Raw genomic sequence first — 19265 nt, 5'->3', positions numbered from 1 at the left:
ATTCCCCAAATCACAAACTTATTCTTAAGAATTTATAGTTTGTCATATAATTATATAGATTCACAACAAAATATAAACAATACAACAAATTCAGAAAAGAATAGGCAAAGAATCTTAATTCTAGGTCCTCTTTCCTCCTCTTCTACCTACTACTAAGCTATGAAATGATGAAAAAGCAATTAAAATGACAAGGTCTTAAGAATTTAAGATGATTGGGTGGTGGGGGACAGGGATGGATAATGCATATTGGTCTCTTTACTATAACTTTCAGCAAATAGATTCTAGTGAGCCAATATTTTTGTATGTGAGGGAGAATGTGTGTGTTGTGTGCATGCACATGTGAGCATGTTGCTGGGGATTAAACCCAGGGATTCAGGTGTGCTAGGAAGTCTGGATTCTTAAAAACAACAAGATCAGCAAAAATATATCATTCTAGGGGTATTAATAGGAATTTTCTGAATTTAAAATTTTTAATTCAAAGTACGCCTTTGCTCTGTTATTTCTCCTTTAATATTTATAACCATTTCTCCATTTTTATTTTAATGATACATTACTTCTTACATACAAATGTAAAAGGTATTAACTAAAAATAAATGCTCTGAAGGTACTGATTACATGTAAACAAGGGACAGAAATATCTTTGTAATAAGCCTTTTCATCTATTTTTAAAATGATTTAAAGAAAACTATTTTATGATTTAGTGATTAAAGAATGTTCAAATGAATGTATATATCCTTGTTCAGGAAAAGATTTAACTTTTAGATGCAAAAGCTAAACCTACTTGTAAGTTTTAAAACACTTTTCCCAACGTAAAACACCCTTTGATTGAGCTACAGAATACACCATATTCTTCAACAAATGTCCTTTTGGAATACAAAATATAGCACCTCTTTAGAAGAAAGATTGAAGAAGTATGTATATTTTTCTAAAAAATAAAACAAGTAGGCAAGCCTTCAAAAAATGTTAATTGCCAAAGTCACACCACTGTCCCAGTTGTAGGATTTGTTAACTAAAAAGACACACATTAGTATTTCTGCAATCCTTTTTACATACAACTTACTTTTAATTCAACACCATGATTCCTTACTAAATTCTTATAATCTTTAGCTTAGTGGCTATGACTTGTAATTGAACTATCATCAGTTTTGGTTATTCTGTGTGTATCTTGAAGTCAACTTTGCATTTACAATTTATTATCTGAAAGTCTTCCAATTGTCAAAATATAGAAGATAGTACATTTTCCTTACAGGATAATTTGAGAAAATACACACATACATAGTACCATGTGAAATTAAATTGAGAAAAATAGAGTAAAGCAGACGATTTCCTACTGTATATACAAGAATCTAGAAAATCAAGAGTTAAGTATAATGTACTAATTTATTTTAAAATAAGCCACAATGATTTTCATTCTATCATAGGCCATTTATACAATGCCAAGATGATGTGTGAAAATTAAGCAATATTTTGAGTTCCCAAGCAAATGCCAAATAACTGGTTTGAGTTTTCTATAAATTGACTAGTAAGCCAAATTTACCACGAATTTTTTGACTAAAAACACAATCTATTTCTTATCAATAAATAAAGCAAAAAATGAAGATATTTTCTATATTGGGAATCATGACATTATATCTGGGAAAAAAGCACTACATAGATTTTCTATGAACTTTTGTAAAAAGTTATAATTTGATCAAAAAGATGTTAAAGAAACAGTAATAAAAGTTTAAAAATGTTCACCTTCAATTTATTTCATAGGTCACTGTTATAACATCTAATAAGATAATTAAAAACATGCAAGCAGCTGGTACTACAGCTAAACAGATTAATGTAATAGTCTACAGTCATATGTGCTGGCAAGGGGCTTGCCTCTTTTGGCGAGAGGAAGGTCAGCTGCCCTTGGGAGGAGGAGGGGTGGAAGAGAAAGAATATTCCTTCTACCATATAGCCCTGTGCTGGATGGATACATTAAGTTAAATGGCCACTGCAAACCAGTAATCAGAAAACTGCTTCTCTTCTTTCACACCCAGCAAGCCAGACTCTCCACTTTAATGGTTAAGTAAGAAATAAAGAAAGCCTATAGTCTGACCATAAACATTAACATTGGTCTTTTAAAAGCACAAGATATCATTCATAAAACCAATGTCTTCTCAATTCTTACAAATTTTCCACTTTATCATCATCTGCAAATTAGTTGGAGACATAAATCAGATTTTTAACCAAAACTTTTAAAACAAGATCAGCTCTAACACTCAAACACCATAAGATAATCATACTGGTTTAGGAGTTAAATACAGCTGTACCCAACCTACCTGACTTAATAAGGTAAAACCATGAGAAAATACAAATCTAAAGTAAAGCCTCCTAGCCTATTTAAAAAACAAACAAATAAAAAAGCACAATCTCTATGAACTTTAGGCACATAAAGCTATAGTTAGGACCCACTGATTTTAAATTTCAAAACTTATTTGTTAATAAAGTTCTAGATATCCATCTTTGAATTCATTAGTAAAATATCTTCTCTTCACCTTTACTAGGTATACAAATACACAGGGGGAAGGTAATGAAGAATATTGTGCCTGGCACAGAGCCTCAGGTTAAGCTGATTCACAAGCTTTAAGCTCCTTTTCTGTTAAAAGACAAGTTATTTTCCTGTAAGAATTCTTTTCTCTCCTCCTTTTGCTGTTTCTATATTAGAGCACTATAAAACTTGCTACAAAACCAAAAGGTTAATGATGATGACAGTGATGATGATGACACTGACTGGAACATAAAAGCAACTAATATTTATTTAGCATTTACCATGTGACATTATCCTATTAAATTCCTTATATCAACTGAATTCTATTATCCTCACTTCAAAGGATTTCAACCAAAACATTCTGTACAGATATTTTTAAAAAACAAATAACCTGAGACTATGACCCCTCAAAACTTGACAATGTAATACTACAAGAATACAAATGATAAGAAAAACAGACTTAAGTGACCAATAAGACAAAGTTAATAAAACATCAGTGAATGTTATAAAAGGGTGTAAATAGTGAGGCAATGTAATGTACACACGAGCCCCAAATATTACTACTATGGCTTTGCATTTCGATTTTCAAATACCTTTGTTTTACACATTTTACTTCAGTCTTTAAAACAGTTATGCAAACCAAGGCAGGTTAGAAATTATATTGCCTCTTTTATGGATGAGAGACTAAAGCTACTAGTATTTATACTAGATACAAGTATACATATCCTGAGTGAGCTGGTGCTAGTATAAAAGTCCAAGTTGTTATACAGGAAGGTTATGATTCTGAGGCAGGTTAATACAAAGGTAGACTGTTACACCAAAGCATGTTTCAGGGCTGTAAAATATGTTTTTCTGGTAACCTATTTCTAGATAGTTTGAAGAACTACAATGATATCAGAAAAATAATTTTCATTTACAAAGTAAATTTGACAATTCTGACACTATTTTAATATGATTCAGAAACTATTTTGAGGTTTTGTCAGTTAACCTTACAATGAAAATATACCCTAGAGCTGTGCTAAGAATTGTACATTTAACCCAAGTGTCAAATTCACAAGTAAGCTTATTAAACAGTTACTGCCTACTGACTAGAAAAATATTCATTTCATACCTTAAATACTATAATGCCATCTAATAGCAGCACTGGCCTATTAACTATTAAATCCCATTTTTACATACTGTACTACCAAAGCTTTTATCTTGCCATTTTAATTATAATAATACATTAATATCATGGCATTACAAGTGACAGGCATTGATTAAAAATATTTAGTTAACAGCATCATCATTTATTGTTCCAAGTTGCACTAAGAGTTCATTTTCAAAATAAAGTTAACATTCAATAATACTAAAATACAGTAATCCCCAAGCTACTCGAGGACAAAAGAACTATAAGATAATGCTATATCTTCACATTAAAACTTTACCATTATGTTATGTCCATTATTTAATATGTGGTTAAACTACAAATGTAATTGTAGAACATAAGTAGCCAAAAAATGTATAACATGTTGAGAAGTCTTCCTTTCTTTAAAATATTTACTTTCCCCCCTTTGTTTTTACTGTATTTACACATAATAACATTACCATGATTATCATATTCACATTCCCCAGTTACATGCCAAATCATTAATACTTGCTTAACTATTTTTTTTTTATATTTAGTTTTCTTGGTGGTGGTTGTGAATAGTTGTGACATATTAAGAGAGTGGAATCTACCTATTATTTCGTATGTCAATTTTCAAACTAAAAGAAAGATTGGGAGAATTGCAATAGTTTTTAAGGTAGGATGGGTACAGTGAAAATACAATGACAACATACGTGCTTTACTGCTGTGATAATACCCTTCTAGAACACTATGGGAACATAAGCTTTATCTAGTATCACTGACACTTAAATGACTGATTATTTGCATAGACCCCACTTGGCATAAAATAAAGATGTCAAGTGTTTCAATTATCATCTCATTTCTAGAATTCATAAACAAATTGTAAAAACTTTTCATTCACTACATTATTACTAAATACCTACTATGTAATAAGGCTCTTTTCTAAATGTTAAAAGCCTGCCTGGAATCTTAAGAAACAAATGACATGGTTCCAATTAAGGAAACATATGTATAAAAACAAAAATATAAACTAAACATATATTCCATATTTATTATAGAAAAGGAGATACGGTTTAATATTCAAATGGGTTTCCAAGAGTACAGTGGTTTTTAAAATATATTTTATAATGTTGTTACACATTATTAGAACTAATTAATCATAAGGACACTTAATTCCAATTGAAGTTATCTCTTCAAAAATGTACACTGCCATCTACAATGCTTAAATATACTAATAATAAATCTGTACTTTTTTTTCCTAAAAGAAAACAATCAAGTTATGACACCATTTTGGTTTAGTGTATGGATTTTTAAATATTACTGAAAATAACATTCATCTTTCTTTTTCCTGGGTTTCTCTGTTATAAGGAATACAATTCATAAAGATTGACTTCAGTAAAACCAAATTATGGAGAAAAAATTAAAAAACAAGATTAAATTACATATTTTTAAACTTTTTTTTAAAATTACTAATTGAGATGTAACTGTCCTGTTTGCTAAAGATCCCAAACAGAATATTAACAAACAGCACTTAATTCAATCACAAATTACATTTTAAGCTCCCTTAGGCACTCATGAGCAGTACATTCTCTTTTAGCAAGAAATTCAAACAAACAAAAGCCTTTAGTACTATAACAGAAATACCAGAAAAAGATAACTAAAAATGGATTATAATGAAGCTCAGAACTACACTCTATATTCATTTCAATTTTTCTCCTATAGGATAACAACAGATATTAGCAATGTTCATTTATTCAAGAATTCAGAATGTTTTCTGTTGTCTAAGATACAGACTGCAATGTTATTTACATGTCAATAATACTTTTAAAGCACAGATAGTACTAGTTCCTCCCTATTCTAAGGTTTAAATCCTATAAAATTATAAATTATCTTATAAAACTACGCATCCATGTATTCACCACCTACCTATATGAATTAAAAGTCCCCTCAGAGTCTAAGGCAGAATTTGTTCTTCTTCCATTTTTATTTGAATCTCCTAGAAAAAAAAATTTAAAAACACAGAAATAATGGAGATTACAAAATTGAATATTTCATCTGAAAAACTACTGTGTGACAGCTCTATGATATATAATATTCAACAAAACATATATTTCTTTATCCCTCTCCAATTACCTTTTGTATTTCAAGCCATTTAGGCAAAAATTTCATTTGATTGCCAAATATAAACACCACCATTCTTGATTTGGTTAGTAATACTACCAAAGTCATTGCTAACAAGAACAAATGAAGCATAGTTCATTTCATTTTATGAATCACAGACAAAACCAAAACTTGTAAACTATTTCATTTTAAGCTAATGTTTATGAGCAATGGCAATGCTTTTGTTATTTTGTTAGTATCTAGGTCACCCATTCTGACCACTGGTACAGCCAAAAATGAGAATGAGCAGAGGGCAGACCTACAAGATTTTCTTGTTCATATTTTGCTGCTATCTAGGAATTTTCTAAGCAGAGAGGTAAAACAAAAGCTTCAGAGGTAGTCATCAGTATATTTATAATATGAACTTTATAATATGCCTTTTTATGCCAAAAGTTTCTTTGAACTTAGAAAGTTAGCCATTTAAAACATTAAAAAAATCACCAAAAAGTATTTGTCAATTATAGCATTTAGAAAAACATTCACTTAAGAAACCAGCATATTTGTCAAATCAAATTTAGAACAAATTCATACATGTCAGTTTAAACACTATTGAACACAAATAAATTTACTAAAATTTTTTCTGGAAAAAGCAGCTTAGCAATGCTCCAGTGTAAAATATGCATTCTTATTGACAAAAATTTAATAGTTTAATTTTTAAAATATATGCTTTATAGATTTTTCTAAAATCATAGTATACTACAATTAAACACATCATTTGTTCTTAAAAAAATCATTTAAAAGACTAGAATCTGATTAACTTTCATATTCCTAATTCCTATAATATAGCTTTCAAACATCAGGTTATATTTGTTTTTAGAATATTCAGAGGTTAATAATTCCATGGTTTATACAATATTAATTTATACTTTTAATTCACTTTGAACAAACTTAGGTGCCACTGGAGATCATCACAGTGGTCCTAGTTAAGTCAAATAGTAATTATGGAGCTTTCAGTTTAAAGAGATTATTTTTAATTATTGAGTATAGTACTTAAGGTACCATACTTCTATAATTATGCTGCTCATTAAATAGTTACTGAAAACCGAAATGTAATTTTAATGATAGCTACCTATTTTTTTAACACATTTTATATTTGACAGATTAGTCAAGAATGTTGGTTTTTTTCAACGTATTTTGCTGCTATGCCAAATAGTTCCAAAATATCAGAAATGGACTGAGCCTGTTTACTAAACTTTTAATTCTACTCTTTTTTCAAAATATATTTCCAGGTATTTTTTTCTTTAAATGAAAAAGTGCTAAGGTGGATCATATCACTCAAAAATGATGACAATTTATAGGAGAAAATAATCCAAAAATTTATATATTTTAAGATTAGTCAAGATGTGTATTTGTTGTTAATTCTTCGAAAACAAGGGTAAGATAAACTCACATATGTAATTTTCTTTTAGAAATGTACTACTATTATAATAAATAAGATTTAAAGAAAATTTGTCTGCATTGCTAAATGAAAATTTCCTTTAGCACGTTATTTAACAGCTTGCAGACGTTTCCTGTGAAATGTTCCATACCAGAACAGAATAAGAACTTTATTATACACTTAAAATATGAGCCTTTCTCCTTAAAACTAAAGGTTTATATTATTTAAATACATAAAATCCTACTGACAGAATATTTTTCCTTTAAGCTGATTTATCAGATCACATATAAAATCATTCAAATAAGAAGCTTTTTTAAAAACAGGTTTTATTACCATAAGATAGTACAAAGGTTTCTTTCAGTTTATAACTGTAAATCAAATAAAATGCCACATTAAACGTAACTTTCCAGGTACAAAAGACAGTAATTAAAAAAAAAAAAAAAGCAGTTTTTGTTCTCAAAAACATACCAAATAAGGAGCACAGTCATTTCACTTACTAACAATATTAGAGAAAAGATTTCAGAGTTTGTTATATGGGAAAAAGGCAATAAAGTTTTGAAGAGGGAAAAACTGCTTTGTTCCTTCAATCCTCTAGTTGAAATTAATTATAGCAAATGTTTATGAAAACATCTGTTCCGTACAGTTATAAATTCTTAATTTTAGTATGGACGATTTCAGACTCTTCTTTTGGAAGCAAACTCACAATTGAAAGGTTTACAAAAGAACAGACAAAATCTGTAATTCTGGAAAACTGTACAAATAAGGTACTACATCCTGCAAAGACTTTCATTTGTATGAAACATGGAGTTAAAAACTGGTAACAAGGAGAAATCAAAGAAACAGACAAGGCTCCATTTTCATTTAAATTATATAAAAAAAGGGGGCTGCAACATAAAAAAAATTAAGACTTATAAACAAATTTTCTTTTACTGTTGAATCTAGTTTGGAGGTAAGTATAATAAACTATTGATTTTATCAGGGACTTAAATAAGTGTAATAACAATACAACCAAAAGAATGTATGTGCAGTGTTTCCCAAAAATAACAACAGAGGGTGCAAGAGAGTTTGATATGATGTTTTCAGTTGCTATTCTAATTCCTGAACTAAGCTGTCAGGTAGCCATAACAGCAACAAGAATGTACAGGCTGTTTTCCAGTCATACACACACACATAAATACGTTATTAAAGTAATCTTACACAAAGACCTTTAAATGATCAGAGAGCACAAATACCTAAATGTGTTTTACAATAATAGATTTTCTTGCACTTACTTGAAAAGTAATTTAACAATCGAGTAAATTTTTAAAATACAATTTGGTTTTTAAAGGTATTTCAATACCTACTGTAATGAGTAAAATAATTTGGACATATTTATTTAACTTATGCATTTTAAATATATACATAAATTATATGCAATATATAACATGCATTAGATCTGTTACTATATAACAAAGTACAATAATTCTATATCTACAGAAACAACTCAGCATTACTTGTGAACAAAATTTGAAGTTTGAAATTGATATAACATCGATGTTTCACTAATTAGCACACAACTTCACAAAATGAATGCATAGCATTCACACTTATTTTAATAAATTGGCTGATTTAAAAAAATACTGTTACTTGCATTAAATTAAGATACAAAAGGCTAGTATTTTTCAACAGTAATTTGTAGCATATGTATCTAATTTATTAAATCTATAGTGTACAATTGTGACTTAAATTTCAAAAAAGTATAATGGAATCTGGACTCTTTTAGCTAAACATAACTGCAGTTAAAGCTAAATCAGTTCTATCTATGCATTGTTGAAGTCATGCTAAATGAAGGTAGGTTTACAATAGATTTCTGTAGTACTTTTTTATGCACAAACATCTGTCTGCTTCATGAAAGGAGAACCAGTGATTTTAAACTAGGTTAAGTTAAAAAGAGGCAGAATAACACTCTGAATAAGCACACCTACTCAAATGTGCCTTCAATTTACATCTGAAAACACTGAATGAAAGTATCACATCACACTAGATATGAATTCTGAAAGGCATACATATAAAAAGTCTTAGTCTCTGAATTATTATTCAATCAACAACACAGTTGTATGATATTTAGTAGCAATGGGGTTGGGGAGAGAATGACTTGGTTCAAACCAAGATGAAAACAAATCTATGGGTTTAGTAAGCACTTGAAATATTTGTGCCTTTTAAATGAATTACAATACACTACTGAAATGTTTTCATTCAATTTAAAACCCCTTTAAAGGTACATTTTAGAAAAAAATCTATAAATAAAGTATATTCACATGTTGACAAAGGATAATGTCTTATCATCATCCATATACACAGGAGCCATTAAAGATTATCACATCATTTCATATATCAGGGTAATTATCAGCTTTCTTATGCTAATTATTTGTGCTAAAAATACAGGAATGCCCATGAGATCTAAGAATTAGTGCTAAAGTCAATACCAGAAATTTGTGACTTTTATAATTTTCTTTCTTCTATTGTTAATTATAGCATCCTAATGATTTAGTGGCCATATTTAGTATTCTAAATAATACAAATTATTTTTGTAATAGTGAAAACTCAGATATAAAACAGAAATACATAGGGACGACTGTAAACAAACAATTTTCAAGTTGACCATTTTTAAGAAAACTTTAAGAAAAAATTTTTTAAGTTGTAGATGTATACCATACCTTTGTTTTATTTTGTTATTTATTGTGATGTGGTGCGGATCATCAAACTCAGTGCCTTACATGTGCCAGGAAAGTAATCTATCACTGAGCTACAACCCCAACACCAAGAAAACATTTTTATTCTTATCAAATCCTTAATAGAATTCTTAACCAGAAGAAGAAGAATAAAATAAAATTCAAGAAGAAGAAAAGCAAAATGACAGATTATGGAATTCCAATTACTCATTCTTCCAACAGAAAAAGTAAGCATCAAACCAACTTTGTCAAAACTCTGGATCAGTGCAAGCTTGACCAAATGTTGAAGGGCTGATTTGCAAAGATAGGAAGAGATTTAGGGTTTGGCTTTGGTACTTTGTATAACCTCTGACATTAAGGATATCTCTATCAAAACCCTATCTGAATATAAGCTAGGAAATAAAGACTTCAGTGACTGCATATGACACAAAATAAATATTTGCCCAAGGATTGGGAAATTCACTAAACAATTAGTCTTCTAAAATATCAAAAATAGCAAAACCTGGAGAAGGAAAAATCTGATTTCTAAGTTACCAAATTATAATATTCAAATATCAACTTTTCAATAAAACCCCACAAGGTATACAAAGAAAAAAAGACTATGAACAATTCAGAGAAACAAAACAATGTGACTGAAATCATCCCCAAGGAACTCTAGAAATGGAATTTACAAGACAACAATTTGAACATAACTATCTCAAGGATGTTCAAAAAGAAAACACAGGGCTGTGGTTGTGGCTCAGAGGTACAGCCCTCGCCTAGCATGCGTGGGGCGCTGGGTTTGATCCTCAGCATCACATAAATATAAAATAAAGACATTGTGTCTACCTATATGTACAAAATAAATATTTTTTAAAAATACAGGCAATGAACAGAAACAAGAAAAACAATATGAATAAAATAACAACACAGATAAAGAAGCAGAAATTATAAAGGAAAACAAATTCTGGAGTTGAAAAATAATTGAAATGAACATTCATGAGAGGTGTCAAAAACAGGGGTTAGGAGACAGATCACATTGTTGGCAGGTTTGAACATAGAACAACTTATTATGTATGAGGAACAGAAAAAAAAAATCAAGACAAAAACTGATCAGAGACTACGAAACTTGAGTGATAACAGACCAACCAATAAATGATATGAGTCCCAGAAATGGTAGAGAGAAAGGCGTAAAAGAATATTTGAAATGCTGTGCACATCACATGCCTGTAGTCCCAGCAGCTCAGGAAGATTATGAGTTCTAAGCCAGCCTAAGAAAAAGTCAGGCACTAAGCAGCTCAGTGAGACACTCTTTAAATAAAATACAAAATAGGCTGAGGATGTGACTCAGGGGTTGAGTGCCCTCGAGTTCAATCCCTGGTACCCTTCCCCAAAATAATAGTTGAAATGAAAATGGCTAACAACTTCCTAAATTTGATGAACTCCAAGTAGAATAGACTCATCAAGATTCATTAAAAGCAAAGAATTGTGAAAAAAGCAAAAGAGCAGTGACCACTCAGTACAAAGTATCCTTGACAAGATTAACAACTAATTTCTCAGCAGAAAGGCTACAGGATAAAAGACAGTGAGATGAAGAAAAAGCCTGTCAAGGAAGGATTTTTTTTATCCTGTCATACAGTTCTTCAAAAATAAGGGGAAAATGAAGATATTCCTTGAAACAAAAGCAGAGTTCAACAATACTAGATACACCTAAGAAGAAAATTTAAAGGTGTCTTTCAAGAGCTATTCTCCAGGTTACAAAGACAACAGACGTAACTAACAGCTTTGGAAAGAAAAATTTCTAGAAAAGAGAGTAAACAAAAAAGGAATGTTATTGTACTTTTAAGGCTTATAAATCCTCTTATTTCAAATGAAATTTCAAAGACAAATGCATAAAAGAGGAATTCTAAATCTGTTACTGGTCAACAATGTATAAATAAATGCAATTTGTGAAAAATGGAAATAAGCGTATGAGAACAGAGCTGTACAAAAGAAAATATTTTGCACACTACAAAATTAAGCTGGTATCAATCTGAACTACATTGGTATAAATATATGATGTTAAAGGAATCTGTATGATAATAAAAAAAATTTTTGCCTAAAATAATTATACAATAGGAAACCAAAATTATCACTATAAAACATAAAAGCACACAAAAAAAAGTAGTACTGGAGGAAACAAAAGGGGAAAAAGCAATAAAACCTACAGGAAATAAAATAGTAAAATAGCATGAAGAATTCTATCTTATCAGTAATGAAATTTATGAGAAACTTTTCAATCAAAAGGCAACGATGGGAAGACTGGATTTAAAAAAAAATCTCATACATGTGGTCTAAGAAAGACTCACTTAAGATTCAAAGACACAAATAAACAGAGAGCCCACATATTCCATGCAAAAATAGCCAAAAGCCAAAAAAGATGAGATGACTCAGCTAATATTGGTCAACATGAAAGCTAAGTCAAGACCTGTATTAAGAGACAAAGAAAACAATTCAATGTTGACAAAAGGGCTAGTTCATCAAGAAGATACAGTAATTATAAATATACTCACCAAACAACTAGATACACGAAGCAAATACTGATAGAATTCAAAAGACAAATTGGAGACTTCAAAATTCAATTTTCAATAATGATTAAGACATATAGGCAGAACAATAAGGAGATAAAAGAACTGAAAAACATTATGAACCAAATCAGACCTAAGACACATATGCAGAACACTCTATACAGTAGAAGATACAAATGTCTCCACGAAACTTGGAAGATTCTCCACAACAGACCACATATCAGGCTTAAAATAAATGTTGATATATTTTAAAGGACTGAAATACTACTAATTATCTTCACTGAACCATAGGAAATGAAGCTAGGACTCATTAATAGAAGAAAAGTGGGAAAGTCCTAAATATAATTAATTCAAAAATTTATCTGGAGACAGATGACTAAACTGATGGATAGCCATAAAAAGGGCTATGGGGACAGGGGTCTATATAAACACAAATTGGTTTTAGCTTTGTTAGAAATACCAAGATGCCACAAGAAATCAAACAAAGCTCAGAAATGAGTGGGCAAACTTTCCTTCTGCCAGAAGGGCATGCTACCTAATCTGGCTGGCAAGAACACCTGAGCAGTGTGTCTGTTTTTATCCATAACACAGAGCTCCCCTTGCCCTGAGTTCAAAGTTACCATCTATGTAATTAGCCAATTTAAAAACTGGGGTGGGCAAAGGGAAAGGCTGTAATTAAAATGGCTACAATTGGATGCAATTAAGGGTAAATACTATACTCTGAAAACAAATTAACTTTTTATTTCTCACAGCTTTTTAAGAATAAATATTTTGCTGATCTTTGGTTAAACTAATTTTTCCCCCCAGGAGAAAGTTTTACTTAATTGTTGAAACTAACCTGTCACATTCATTTAATGAAATTATAAAAGGGAGTCATGAAAATAGCATCACTATTCAGATAAGGCTAAACGGACTTTGATATAATGCTACTCATTCTATTACTTAAATGCTCAATATCTCAAATTTCCTCATCTATAAAATGTAGACAATAATTCTTTAACATATCATATAGTTATAAGTTTAAAGTATATATGAAGTGCTTAGTGTCTTACATGCAAAATGTAAATCCTGAGTAAAATTTAGCTACCATTTTAACAATTTAATTGGTATATGTATAATGTTAATTCCAACAGAATAAAAGATTATTCTCTATAAAGAGAATATACTAACAATAACTTAAAAAGTAAAAAAAATGCAACTTTTTTTCTTACTAATTAAAAAACATTATTTCTAATAAATATTTTAATTGACCAAAATATATTATAAATTATACAAATGCAGTACATAGATTTCTGCATCCTTCCTGACACTGACCACACTAAACATTAAATGTGATATAAAGAAAAAGGGAGAGGCAATAAATTTAAACAAAATCATAGGCTTGAAAAATAAAGCCAAATTCATAACTTTAATATATGTAAATGTTTCTTGGGATTTATAAAATGTATATAAAGTTAAACTAACACATGCGACAAGATTTATTATTATTTGGAAATTGCTTGTCCCTCCTAAAGTTCCAGGTGTTGGAAACCTAGTCATCAATGGGGCAATGTTAAGAGGTGATAGGATCCTTAAGAAGTGGAACTTAGTGGGAGATTGTTAGGCCTCAGAAGGGATTAACAGACTAGGGTCTCTTGTGGGGATCCAAGTTAGTTCTCATGAGAGGAGTTGCTTGCTATAAAAGTGCAAGACCACAAACTTTCCATTCCCTGGCTTCCTGTTGCACAGATGTTTCCCTTTCATACTTGCATTACATTGATGCTGTCACTACAGGCCTAGTCAATGTAGACACTCAGTCTTAGTTTTTCATTTTCCAAAACTGAACTAAACTGAGCCTTTTTTCTTTGTAAAGCATCTGACCTCAGGTATTTTTTCATAAAAATGAAAAAGAGATTGACAACATTATACATACATCAGAATAACAGAATAAACCAAACTAAGAGTTCATTAATGATTCTGTAACTAAATAAAAACAAGAATTAAATTCAAAGACACAAGTAGAACTATGCTATTTAATTTAACATGTAATGGCACACAACTGAAATGTGTATTTTTGTTAAGACTGGCACTCTTCTAGGTCCTTGATGGAATTAAAGCAGCTTAATGTCTCAAAAAATACCAAAGACCAACCATCAATCAAGAAAACAGAATTCCAAGACAAAAGTAATCTGAGTCATATCATCCACATTTATTACATAAAGAGGTGAAATTGTTGGATCACAATTAGCTCACAAAATTATGACCCGTATACAGTTTGTCTACATAACGAATAATTTCTTAATTTGGAGATAGTGCACAATGAATGATAACTACTTTGATATTTTTTATACTCCACAAAGAGCATTCATCTTTTAAGTTACTGAACAGGTAATTTAATGGCAGGATTAGAATTTATTTTTTATGCAGTACTGGGGTAGAACACAGGGTTTTATCCATGGTCAGCAGCACATCATTTTACTTCATAAAATGTAAAGGCATTGATTAATTGAAGTACTTACCTTACAGTTAATATTAGGTATCTCCCTTATGTGGTGCTTGAAAATTCAACTGGGAACTATTTGTAGGTTATAAATTACCATTCATGAACCATGGTAATTAATCCAATCTATGTCTTTTAAATGGGAGCACAGTGAATAACTTCTTTTGGGTGTTTTGTTGGCTTCTTTGTTTTGAACAGGGTGTTTCCTTGTGTTGCCCAGGATGGTCTCCAAAGATTTACTTAAAGGGATAATGAGCAATTCAATAATAAAATTCTAAAGCTTAGATAAACAACAAAAGTAAGTATTTTTAAACATATCTTTAGTCTTAAAAAAAGTTTACTAATAAAAATCACATTAAAATAATCAAAAATCCTTAAATACAAGAATTTAAAAAAATCAATTCCTTTAAGAACACTCCAGAAGTATTTTGATTCATACAAAAATGTTTTAGTTTGCAAATTATATTTGCAATCACATTTAAAAACTATTGTATTAAAGTATGGTTTTCAAAGAAAGAATTTTAATTTCATAAACTGGCTGGTATTTTCCATTTTATGATAATTCATAATTATTAAGAGATGATCTTTTAACTTAAATAGAAAACGTAAGAAATAATGGCTACACTGTTAAACCTGCTAGGAAATGGGCAAGCTGCACAAAACTAAACATTCTTTGTGGAGTATAAAAATATCAAAGTAGTTATCATTTATTGAGCACTTTCTCCAAACCAGGAAATTATTAGTTATGTAAACAAATTGTATATGGGCTATAATTAACATACATTTTTTATTTCCAGCTTTTAGTCATGTACCTGGAACATGTGACAACTTTTCTAGAATTATTTACAATATTCTAGTGCTGGTGTTACAATAAGCAAAAGCTCAAAACTTATCCCTGACATCCAAGTTTGAAGAAGGGGCCACTTGCCACAAAAAGCATAAAGAGAATTTCACTAGTGATCAGTATGGGCCAAGATTCTGTGAATGTCTATTAAAAAATCTTGGCCTTTATTTCAGGATGAACAAGATGTCTGTGACAGAGGGGTTTTAAGCAAAAGTACTACCAAAGATTTGCAGTTTTTAAATGACCACTTGAACTTCAGGGTGAAATAATTGACAGGAGTAGACTGAGAGAGACTAAGTAAGTATTGATGACAAAACAGCTATGGATATTGATACTGATTATCATATTATGTGCAGTATGGGAATTAGCCACTTTAAAAACCCTAATATTTCAATCACAATTTGCAACCAAATGCTCTTGGTCCTTATCCTCAATGCCAATTTAATAATGAGGATGTGATTTTTTGAGAAAAAGGACTAGGAAAGTTTATTGCTTTGCTAGCAAAGGAGAAACACAGGGACTCCTATCCCAAAGCCTGTGACTCTACATCAGGAAGGACAGGAGGTTTTAAAGGAACTCTTCAAGGGTTACATTCCAAGTATGCTCTGGGAGCCCTGATGGCATGTTTAGGATTCACTTGTTAATTTGGGAGATGTTCACTTCCCAGATCCTCAGCAGGCATCTCCTTCCTGTAGAGGGTGTGTTCAAGGGCAATTAACTAGAGGAAGAAAAGATAATACAGTCTCCCTAACTTTTAAGGGAAGGGAGAGGAGAAAAGAGAGAAAAAAAAATTTTTTTTAAATACTTCTTAGAGGAATAAGGGCTATATTCAGAAGGTGGAGGGTCCACTGTTAAAATTTCATTCCTTCGTTCAATGAATATTTACTCTCCACTCTATGCCTGGCAAACAGTGCCAGTTCTAGGAATTGGAAGTACCACAGTGAAGAAAACAGAATGAAGAGAAAGGACAGGTTGAAAAAAATCATAAGAAAATAAATTCCTAAACAATAGGATAGAGTCAGATAATTATCTGTTATAAAAATATAGCATAATAATGTGACATTCAGTATCTAAGGGAGGGTATTCACAAATAGTAATCTTATTTTTGATTCAAGTGATAAGAAAACAAGTCATTTGAATGTGTAGGGTAAAGGACATAACATGCAAAAGTTTTACAATAGAGGATGGCATTTAGAAAAATAAAGTCATAGTGTATGAAGGATGGAGGTACAGGAGTAGATGAGGGCTGCCAGACACAGCATAGTTACAGATTCAAGGTTTTATAAGGGAGGAAGACTGGATTTTCTAAGTAAAATGAAAAGCCACCAGAAAATATTAAATGATGAAATAATTAATTTATGTTTAAAAAAAGCCATTCTGGCTGCTATATGAAGACTAGATTGAAGTGGGCAGGAGGAAAGCACAGCTGAATCAAAGGCTGAGACAACTGCTTTCTTCTCTCTAGGATATTTTAAATAGGATAGAGTGTGAAATTATCTCTATGGTGGGAAAAATATTTGTGTTTCTAATGTATTATTCCCATACACAATAAACACGATATTAATTTTATTTATTTCAATAAACAGCACTCTATACATGTGAGAAATTAAGTTGGTTTTTTAATAAGAATGACCCTAAACTACAAAAAATAAATAAAAGTTACAGTAAAATAGCACATCGTTCATTACTAATAGGAATTGTAACTCCATATTCAGTGAGGAACAGCTATAGTCTATCTCTTCCACTGAATATAATTAAAAATTCTGGGTAAAACACAAAAACAAAATTTAAAGAAAGCTACTTTAGGGCTCTAAAAGATAAGAGGAAGAGTGTGTGTGTGTGTGTGTGTGTGTGCATGTGCACACTCACCAGGGACAAAGTATATAACCAAAAGTCACACTCCCAGTGTCTTCCTCCTCCAGGCACATTGCTCCTACCTAATGTTACAGCCAGGTTAATCAATATCAGTGTATTAATTAATTATTTAGATAAATGCTCTCATAATCATTTCACCTCTAAAAATTCTTGCATGGTCTCATAGATGAGCTTGTTGAGGATACTTCATGTCTAAATAATAAAAAAAAGGAAAAAATATCTATGTACATGGTAAATTATTATTTTAAAAATTTGGTTTTAGATATACATAACAGTATATTTTGACATACATACATGGACTATAACTTTCCATTCTTCTGGTTGTACATAATGTGAAGTTACACTGATCATGAATTCATACAGGAACATAGGAAAGTTATGTTCAATTCATTCTACCGTTTTCCCTATTCCTATACCCCCACCATTCCTCTCATTCCCCTTTCTCTAATTTAGTGAATTTCTATTTCCCCCCACCCTCCAGTTATTGTGAATTACCACTGTATATCATTTGGATAACATTTGGCTTTTGGTTTTGGAATATTTCAGTTAGCATGATATTCTCCAGTTTCATCCATTTACCAGCAAATGCCATAATTTCATTCTTCTGAATGGTTGAAGAAAATTCCATTCTATCTATGTACCAGTTTCTTTATCCATTCATTATGTTGAAGGGCACCTAGGTTGCCCACGTAGGTTGGTTCCAGAGTTTAGCTATCGTAAGCTGAGCTGCTATAAACATTAATGTGGCCATGTCACTGTAGCATGCTGATTTTAAGTCCTTTCAGTATATGCTGAGGAGTGAGATGACTGGGTCAAATGGTGGTTCCATTCTAATTTTTCTGAGAAATCTCCTTACTGCTTTACAGAGTAGTTGCACCAATTTGCAGTCACACCAACAATAAATGAATGTACCTTTTAACCTACATCCTCGCCAACATTTATTGTTACTTGTATTCTTCATAATTGCCATTCTGACTGAAGTTGAGATAGAATTCTCATTGTAGTTTTAATTTGCATTTCTCTAATTGCTAGAGGTGTTGAACATTTTTTCATATATTTGTTAAATGATCATATTTCTTCTTCTGTGAAGTGCCTGATAGTTCCATTGCCCATTTATTGACTGGGTTATTTGTTTTTTTTAGTGAAGTTTTGAGTTCTTTATATATCCTAGAGATCAATGCTCTAAGGGGCAGATGGCAAAGATTCTGTCCCATTTTTTTAGGCTCTCTCTTCACGTTCTTGATTGTTTCCTTTGCTGTGAAGAAGCGGTGTAGTTTGATAACACCCTATTTGTTGATTTTTTTATTTTAGTTTTTGTGCTTTAGGAGTCTGGTTGAGAAATTCAGTTCTTGAACAGACATAATAAAGATTTAGGGCTACTTTTTCTTCTAGTATGTACAGGGTCTAATGCCTGGATCCTTGATCCTCTCTGAATTGAGGGGTTTAATTTAATTTTGATATATAAAGATTTCCAGTTTTGCCAGCACCATTTGTTGAACACGCCATCGTTTCTCCCATGTATGTTTATGTTGTCTTTGTCTAGCATAAGATAACTGTATTTATGTGCATTTGTCTCTGTGTCTTCTATTCTGTACCACTGGTCTTCATGTCTGTTTTGGTGATAATACCATGCCTTTTTTGTTACT

The 19265-nt window shown here is 30.9% G+C and overlaps 1 protein-coding gene across 1 annotated transcript in view; it reads right to left on the bottom strand.

The window, feature by feature from the left end:
* The window catches only part of Tbc1d5 (TBC1 domain family member 5), a 507456-nt gene that overhangs the window by 239072 nt on the left and 249119 nt on the right, over window positions 1-19265 (bottom strand). The window contains exon 5 of the mRNA XM_078038310.1: window positions 5553-5622. Coding sequence (XP_077894436.1) covers window positions 5553-5622 — 70 coding nt within the window. The remainder of the gene's footprint in view (window positions 1-5552; window positions 5623-19265) is intronic.

The sequence above is a fragment of the Ictidomys tridecemlineatus genome, chromosome 2 (assembly GCF_052094955.1).
Source record: "Ictidomys tridecemlineatus isolate mIctTri1 chromosome 2, mIctTri1.hap1, whole genome shotgun sequence".
Taxonomy (NCBI): domain Eukaryota; kingdom Metazoa; phylum Chordata; class Mammalia; order Rodentia; family Sciuridae; genus Ictidomys; species Ictidomys tridecemlineatus.
This window is presented reverse-complemented; position numbering and strand designations above follow the sequence as displayed.